The sequence below is a fragment of the Chiloscyllium plagiosum genome, chromosome 21 (genome assembly GCF_004010195.1).
Source record: "Chiloscyllium plagiosum isolate BGI_BamShark_2017 chromosome 21, ASM401019v2, whole genome shotgun sequence".
Lineage (NCBI taxonomy): Eukaryota > Metazoa > Chordata > Chondrichthyes > Orectolobiformes > Hemiscylliidae > Chiloscyllium > Chiloscyllium plagiosum.
In genome coordinates, this window is record NC_057730.1 from 4,961,106 (window position 1) to 4,970,350 (window position 9,245).

At 42.6% G+C, this 9,245-nt stretch overlaps 1 protein-coding gene across 2 annotated transcripts in view; it reads right to left on the bottom strand.

The window, feature by feature from the left end:
* LOC122560484 overlaps positions 1 to 9,245 on the bottom strand; it is a 429,307-nt gene that overhangs the window by 147,226 nt on the left and 272,836 nt on the right. For both annotated transcript variants that reach the window (XM_043711128.1, XM_043711129.1), the window contains exons 37-39: positions 7,399 to 7,616; positions 6,653 to 6,846; positions 495 to 797 (exon numbers count right to left, since the gene is read on the bottom strand). In XM_043711128.1, the coding sequence (XP_043567063.1) occupies positions 495 to 797; positions 6,653 to 6,846; positions 7,399 to 7,616 (715 nt within the window). The remainder of the gene's footprint in view (positions 1 to 494; positions 798 to 6,652; positions 6,847 to 7,398; positions 7,617 to 9,245) is intronic.

A 9,245-nucleotide genomic window follows, 5' to 3' on the forward strand; every position in this document is an offset into this window, starting at 1 on the left:
TTGCCTGGTATGAAAGGAAGGTTTTATGAGGAAAGGCTGAAGGAACTGGGGCTATTTTCATTGGAGAGAAGAAGGTTGAGAGGTGACTTAATAGAGACATATAAGATATTCAGGGAGTTAGATAGGGTGGACAGTGAGAGCCTTTTTCCTCGGATGGTGAAGGCTAACACGAGGGGACACAGCTTTAAATTGAGAGGTGATAGATTTAGGACAGATTATCGGGTAGCATCTTCACTCAGAGAGTAGTTGGCGGGGGGTGGAATGGCCTGCCTGCAACAGTTGTAGACTCGCTGATGTTCAGAGCATTTAAATGAGCATTGGACATACATATGGATAATAATGGAACAATGTCGGTTAGGTAGGCATCAGATTAATTTCACAGGTCGGCGCAACATTGAGGGCCGAAGGGCCTGTACTGCACTGTAATGCTCTATGTTCTAAAGAAATACAAGAGCAAAAATGGATGCCTGTCATTTGCCCTTGAAGTCACCTACCTGTGGCTACCAATTCTTCCAGGTTGTGGGTCACTTTCCCAGTGACCTTGGTCTGGTTTGCTTTGGTCAGCTGTAAAAGCTGGAAGCATATTGATTTATCATTGGTCTGCCAACAGGCCTGTCCCATTCTTGATTCTTGGCCTAGCTCCAAGTGTCCTTTAAACTCAGTCATTGCTGGGAAGGTTCGGCTGCCATTTTGGAGAAAGGTGACAATCAAATCATTGGCAGAGCTGTCCCCAAACGTGTTGTTATTTTGAAGCTGTAGTCTGTAGAGGATGTCATCAATTTCAATATTCATGTGACCTGAGTGAAGACGAGAACAACAGAAACTGATTATAAGATTATAGGGGATGAAATATCTTCAAACATTTGGAATGTGGCAAGATTACCGCAGCAAAGACCAGAATATTTTGCTTTTGTTGTCTTGCAATGTGCTTACTTTAATACAAATGCTCAAACCATTAAGTTCAAGAGGAGGTTGTGGTTCTGTTCTCCGAGCTGGGAATTTGTGTTGCAGATGTTTCGTCCCCTGTCTAGGTGACATCCTCAGTGCTTGGGAGCCTCCTGTGAAGCGCTAGCTGGTCGTGTCGTTTCGTGGCTAGTTGGTGTTCATGGATGTGGACCATTAGCTGTCTTCCTGCTTGTCCTATGTAGTGTTTTGTGCAGTCCTTGCATGGGATTTTGTACACTACATTGGTTTTGCTCATGCTGGGTATCAGGTCCTTCGTCCTCCTTCGGTCACTGCAGCGGACAGCTGGAACTGACAACCGGAAGCGGCAGGTACAAATCACTATAAATGCCGGAAGAAACACCACAGAAGCGCTTCACAGGAGGCTCCCAAGCACTGAAGATATCACCTAGACAGGGGACGAAAGGTCTGCAACACAAATTCCCAGCTCGGCGAACAGAACCACAACAACAAGCACCCGAGCTACAAATCTTCTCCCAAACTTCAAGAGGAGGGGCCAGGTTTCTGAGAATTCAGGAGGATTCTACAGATCTTTCAGAATGGTGGGTGTGATCCTCATCCAGGAACCTCAAATCCATCTCTAACACTCAATTTTTTTGCAATGTGGTGGAAAAGGGGAAGGGGGTGAGAAATGGGACACCTAATTATAGTAGAACCTTGGAACTGAGAGCTGAATTTGAACTGCGCCCAATTTTCCTGTTTCAAGGCTCTTAGCCCACAGTGTGGGAGTCATGAATTGGTGGAGAAGACAAGTACATGTGAAGGACAAGAAAGATCTGTGCAAGTCCTCATTGTCAATACCTCAGAGACAGACACACCATGATTTGCAGTTTCTGTTTTTTTACATGCCCCATTCTTTAAACTATAAAAGAAGCAGGTGACAGCCATCCCAGAGTTAAAATAATCTCTGCTTTGATTGACAAGCCAGCTGCAGCTGATTTGGGAAAATAGTAGTTTCTAGTTACACATCTGAATAGAGTTCTTTGCTGACATTTCCCCAAGTTTGTTACAATATTATGTATGCCTGACTGAATTTCAAAAGTTACAATATTCTCAGCAAATATTTCTGACTTTACGGTTCAATCATATTTTAAAAGGTGTTATTAAAGACGTAGCTTTTTTTTTAAAAGTGGGGTCTGAATAAAAGTTTGAGAGATTTTACAAGAGATGAACCACTTAAGGAAATTTAAATGTTTTGAATCTTTTCCATAAATGGAAATTGTTTCACTGAGAGTTTTTAAAGAGTGAAACTGATGTTAAATTGTTAGAAGTTTGTAGTTTTTCATCTCCACATGGCTTTGGAAGTCTGTTTTGGTGGATACTGGGTGAGTGAGTGACTAACCAGCTTGATTTCCTCACCTCCCATGGCTATCCACACTCTATTTCTGGGGTCAGGTGGATATGTCTCTATCCAGTAGTCTCCTTTTGGAGTGAACAATGCATGATTTCAGGAATGTTTCAACAAGGCAGAAAGGTGATTTGGGAATCAAACCGACTCAAACTGCCCACTTTAGGGAAAATCCCGAAGGAATACGCGTCCTTTTTGAATGTTATTTTTGTTTTAAAAATGAGTGAGCAATGGTCAACAATCCTTTGAAGTGACCCATTACCATTAATTATGCTCCCTATTTGTGTAATCTCCTACAATCCCATAATCCTCTAAAATGTGAATATTCCTCTAATTCTAGCCTATTGTGTTTGCCGAATTATAATCAGTGGTTATCACAGTTTCCTCTCAGCTCCAGGGACCCGGGTTTGATTCCAGCCTCGGGCAACTGTGTGGTGTTTGCACATTCTCCCCGCGTCCGTGTGGGTCTGGGTGCTCCAGTTTCCTCCCACAGTTCAATGACGTGCAGATTAGGTGCCTCCATTCCTGATGATTTGCCCGAAACGCTGATTTTCCTGCTCCTCGGATGCTGACTGAACTGCTGTGCTTTTCCAGCACCACTCTAATCTAGACTCTGGTTTCCAGAATCTGCAGTCCTTGTTTTTACCTAGATTAGGTGAACTGGCTGTACTAAATCGCCCACAATGTTCAGAGGTGTGTAGGTTAGGTGCATTAGTTAGGGGTAAATGTAGGGGAATGAGTCTGGGTGGGTCACTCTTCGAGGGTCAGTGTGGACTTGTTGGGCCGAAGGGCCTGTTTCCACACTGTAGGGATTCTATGATTATCGCTCTGCCATTAGCGATGGTATCTTCAGTTGCCTGGGCTCCGAGCTCGAGTATTCTCTCCTTATTCCTCTCCACATATCTTTCCTCCTTTAAGTTGCTTCTTAAACCCAACCTCTTTGACCAGGTTTTTTGGTCATCCAAGCTCTTTAAAGTGGCTCTGTGTCATGCTCCGTTTTGGGATCCTCTTGGGATCCACGTTGGGATGTTCCATGACGTTATAGGTGTTGCTGTTCGTGTCAGTGCAATATGCTTTCTCCAAACAAGCATCTTCTGGGACTATGGGCACTGATGGTTGCGCTGTAAAGCCCTTCACTTAGATAGTTTAAATTCACATTTTATCATTCGCCAAGGAGGCTTTTTTTTAAAGAACATTAAATTCTAAAACTGATTACATCTCAGTTCAGATTTGGGATGGAATCATCACAATAGAAGTGTGATGATTTAATGTAATATTGAACAGGAAAATATTCCTATCATAAATGGAAACATTTTCATGGAAATATTTTCATTTAATTCAGAATCACAGAACCTATTGTGCCCACACTGGTTCTACCCCTGAGTGATAATCTCCTGCCCACTTCTCATATCCCTGCCCACTTCTCATATCCCTGCCCACCATTACTATCTAAACAACCATCCAATGCCCTCTTGAATGCCTCAATTAAACCTGCCACCACCATGTTTCCAGGCAGTGCATTCCATACTCCAACTACTCGTTGTGTGGAAAAAGGTTTATCTCACTTCTTCACCTTTGCTCCATACAAGGGGGAACACGAAAATAAGTGGTATTGTGGACAGTGAGGAAGACCACCAGAAATTGTAGCAGGACCTTGATTGGCTGGGGAAATGGGCCGAGAAATGGCAAATGGAGTTTACTACAGATAAATTTGAGGTCTTGCATTTTGGAAAGTCAAATCAAGGTAGGAGTTTCATGGTGAATGGTAGGGCGTTTATGCAGTGTCGTGGAACAGAGGGACCTCAGAGTTCAGGTGCACAGTTCTCCAAAAGTGGAGTCATATGTAAACAGCGCAGTGATGAAGGCTTTTGGCACATTGGCCTTCATTAGTCAGGGCATTGAGTATAGAAATTGAGAAGTTATGTTGCAGTTGTACAGGATGTTGGTGAGGCTGCACTTGGAGTATTGTGTTCAGTTTTGGTCACCTTGCTATAGGAAGGATGTTATTAAACTGGAAAGAGTGCAGAATAAATGTACAAGGACATTGCTACGGTTCAAGGGTCTGAGTTCACACAGAGAGGTTGGATAACTAGGACATTTGTCTTTGGAATGCAGAAGAATATGGCGGGTGGTTGGGGATAGAGATCTTACAGGAGCATATAAGATTATGACAGGCGTGGACAGGGTGAATGCATTCAGTCTTTTTCCCAGGGTTGGGGAATCAAGGACTAGAGAGCATCAGTTTAAGATTAGAGGGAAAAGAATAAAAGGGAACCTGAGGGGCAACATTTTTACACAGAGGGTGGTACGCAAATGGAATGAGCCGCAAGCAGAAGTGGTTGAGGCAGGTATATTAACAAGATTTAAAAGGCATACTTGGATAGGAAAGGTTTAGAAGGATATGGACCAAATGCTGGGTAATGGGTTTAGCTTGGATGGACATTTTGGTCGGCCTGGACCAGTTTGGGCCAAAGGGACCGTCTCTGTGCTGTTGGACTCTATGACTTTATGACACACTAGCTTCTCCCCATGTACTCTACCAAGCCCATTTTGAAAGCTTCTATCAAATCTCTCTGCCTTCTTTTCCCAAATTTTCCAAAAAAAAATAATCTTTACCATTCAGTTGGCCTACTCTTTCACTGGGCATTCATCTTTACGAACAGTTGCTTCATGAAGGAAAATGTCAAAACATAACTCAGCCATAGGACAAGCAACACACTTCACCTTAAGGTATTTATTCCAACAACAAGTGGCATTAATGTACTACCTTAACATGGAAAACAAAGGACTAAAAGACAAGGCACCAAGCCATGATGCTTTTGATCATGATTACTTACATGGGGTGGCACGGTGGTTAGCACTGCTGCCTCACAGCACCAGGGACCCTGGTTCGATTCCAGCCTTGGGCGACTGCCTGTGTGTGGAGTTTGCACATTCTCCCCGTGTCTGTGTGGGTTTCCTCCGGATGCTCCGGTTTCCTCCCACAGTCACAAAGATGTGCAGGTCAGGTGAATTGGCCGTGCTAAATTGCCTACAGTGTTAGGTGCATTAGTCAGAGGGAAAGGGGTCTGGGTGGGTTACTCTTTGGAGGGTTGATGTGGATGTGTTGGGCCGAAGGGCCTGTTTCCACACCGTAGGTAATCTAATCTAATCTAAAGCCAGAGGAAGTGACTGAAAACTTGATGGGAAAGATAGGTCTCGAGAGGCTTTAGGAGATGTGCAGAAATGAAGGCAGTTCTATTGAGGATGAGGGAGTAATGGACATGAGCAACGCAGGCTACTGACATGTCACACAAAGCAGAACAGAGGCATACTTTTTTGCAAACAAGCTAGAGATGACAAACTGATGATTAAGACTGCAGAGTAGGTTTGGTGAAGTTGAATAATATTATGATGGTAGAAGTAAGTAATTCAAGTGATGGCTGTTGTGTCAGATTGGTATCCCCGCTCTGAAATAGTCCGGATGCAAAAACTTGAATTTTTAAACTGATGGGGATTCTTGCCATCATTATGGAAACAGGGATCGAGGTCCAAATTCTGAGACTCTACCCCTGGAGATAGCACCTATCAATTTTGGTGAGGAATGGGGGCAGGTTCCAATTAAAGGCACATGTTTAAGTGTAGCTGCTTCAGGCTGAGCTGATGTTCACTAATGGGATGCCCAAAACAGACATTGTACACTTTAGACTTCATAGGAGAGATTCTAAGGTTGCTAGAGACTTTGGAGAGTGGGGTGCCATTTTGGAGAATTAAGGTATCACTCTGGATAATGGCCCATGACACTTCTAGTTGGGGCCAGATGCCAATGAGAATGTTAAAAGCAGACATGAATGTGTGTAAGAAATGCATAAACTCTGTGGACCTAGTAAGCCTGATTAGACCAGTCAAAATATTAATTAAAATTGCTGACAAAGAGAGTTGAAAAAAAAACGAGCTGTCAAGGCATTTAAAACTCCTATCCTTTAAATAATTGATTAAAAAATGTCTGCAGTATTAAAAACAAAATCACTGTTTGCTCAATCACTCTGCTGTTTCTAAGGTTAAAAGTTATAATCACAGGAGTAGTGATGTACCATTGATTCTCCAACCTTTCATTATCACAACTGACAGATTGATTGAAAGCCCCAACTGTTTATAAACTCTTTGAAGTAGAACTGGGAACTCTAATGTTGAGTTTTGAAAGGAAGCAAAGGAGTTACATGTAGTATTTTTTTTCAAATTGACAAGTGATTTGTAAAAAATGATAAATTCATCAATACACACAGCATGGATCCTGAGATCTGATAACAATGGTGGAGTTAACAGGGTACATGCAAGGCCAAATAATTGCTGAAAACTTACCTTCATTAATATTGATTTGCTGTTTTAATGTTGCATCCACATGCAGGTATTGTGGAATTAATTGCCCAGTGTTCATGTTATGCTGGACAGTACCAGCCATTGATAAGATCAAGCCTTCTTGGTGCTCTTTTAGTGCCATCATGTCCAGTGCAAAAGCTTTCCCATCGAACTGCAGACTGGAAACCACCAAACATCTAAAAAGCCAGGCAACAATAATGTGTTAGTCAGATAAATAACATTATAAAGCTGGAATATTGAATTCCTGCTTTGTAAATTTAAAAGCATAACTGCAGAAATCAAGGTCGTGAGCAATAAGCATAGAAATGATTGGCTCCATATTAAATAATAAAGTTTTCATTGGCAACCTAAGATCTAAAGACATGTCACCTCTGCTTTTGAGCTTGGCTTTGAGCTATGTCAATCTTCTTTGAAACATTATTCAGTTACATTTCTCAAAGTTGGCATATCATGTTACTAAACAATATCTAACTGGCAAATTACTTGTTAGAAAATTTGACAAAGCTGCAAATTCAAAATCTGCATTGGAGATTTCCCTGGGGACATGTTGCACACAGTGATCATGTTTCCTAAACGCTGGCTTCTACGTTCTTAATCACTGGTGTTATTGTCTCTTCAAGAGAACCACTTTAAACAGTGATACATCTTCCAGTTGAAAATCTTTAAATAAGAACAAAGCAAAGTGCATTGAAGTTTCATGTGAGTAGTTACATGGGCATATCTTTTACCTTGAATGATGTGCTTTTGCAGTTATTTGCAATTGGCTGTTCTCTGGCCCAGTCAGAAAGCTCTGGTGTAGGACAGCTTTAATACCCAGAATTCGGACACTCTGTTTCCGTTCATTTACAACATCAAACTCTGTTACCACAAGGTCTTGGCCATTAGAGTGCAGGAAGAATGTGCCATTATAGTTGTTCTCTGCATAATTCTTCGCTGTTGCGTAGGTCTTTGGTTATAGAAAATCGTTAAATTAAACTAAAATTAGTTTAAATTCAAACGAAAAGATCAAATTCATTCCAGTTTGATAGCTTAATTATAAAATAATCTGCATAATATTCTGCTCAATGATATCAAACATCTATTTTTCATAGATTAATGAGCAGTAAAACTAATTATCTCTTCTATAGATCTGTACTGTTATTAAGGTCATGGGGCTTAGCTATATGAAAAGAGAGTTAAATAAATCTGCAATTTTCAACATTACTGACTGACTGGTGTAGCTGTGGGATTGAGCCTTACAGATCGCATGGCCTAATTTCCTTTCCGTATGGATTTAACTAATTGTAGTGACATTCGGGAATAAAACAGCCATCAGCCTGCCTTACTGAGAGCACTCTCACTTTGTGGTTGGAACATATAATCCAGATTGATAAATCAAGCACAGCACGGAGGTAATGCTGCATTATCAGGAGTGCCTTTCAGAACAGAAGTTAAACCAACATCCTATCTGAGGTGGTGGTGGAGGGCTGTTTTTCAGACTGGAGACCTGTGACCAGTGAGCCCACAGGGACTGGCACTGGGTCCACTTTTGTTTGTCATTTGCGTAAATGATTTAGATAAGAACATAGGGGGCATGGTTAGTAAGTTTGAAAGTGACACCAAAACTGGTGGTATAGTGGACAGTGAAGGTTATCGAAGGTTGCAGAGATCTTGATCAATTGGATCAATGGGCTGAGAAGCGGCAGATGGAGTTTAATTTGGATAAATGTGAGGTATTGTATGTTGGTAATACAAACATGGGAAGGACTTACACAGTTAATTAACTTAGGAAGTATGACATGGCAGGAGAGCTCCAAATCGTGGTCTGCTCCTCTTTCTCGATGGGAAGCTGGCACATTTCCAGTGCCCAGGAACTGCATGTGTACTCACCCTTTAATCACCAACGGTCATTTGAGTGGGAGCAGCTGAAGTGAGGTTGGAGCGCATAGCTGGGCGGGAAGGTAAGTGATTAGTATTTGAGTGGGTGTGTTCTAGACACCAGGTCCTACTTCCGTAGGGCCTCCCTCCCACCCTCCTCCTCTAACCTAACTTTAAAGTCCACAGGTAAGTGACTCAGTGTTATTGACTCAGTGTTCTTGTTTTTGGAGAAAGTGTACAGTCATGGCAGCGCAGGCAGTGGAATGTTCCTCCTGCAGGATGTTCGAGGTAGGGGTGACCACCGATACTCCTGCCGACTTCGTCTGCAGGAAATGCAGTCAGATCCTGATCCTCACCGAACGAGTTAGGGAACTGGAACTGGAGTTGGATGAACTGAGGATTATTCGAGAGGCTGAGAGGGTGATTGATAGAAGCTACAGGGACATAGTAACGCCGGAGAACAGAGGTAGCTGGGTAACAGTTAGAGGTGGGAAGGGGAAGAAGCAGGCAGTGCAGGGTTCCCCTGTGGTCGTCCCCCTAAAAAATAAATATACAGCTTTGGAAACTGTTGGGGGGGACAGCGTTGCAGGTGTAAGCTGCAGTGAAGGGGTCTGTGGCACTGAGACTCAGAAGGGAAAGGGGGAGAGGAGGAGAGCGCTAGTTATAGGGGACTCTCTAGTTAGAGGGACGGACAGGCGGTTCTGTGGACATGGGCAAG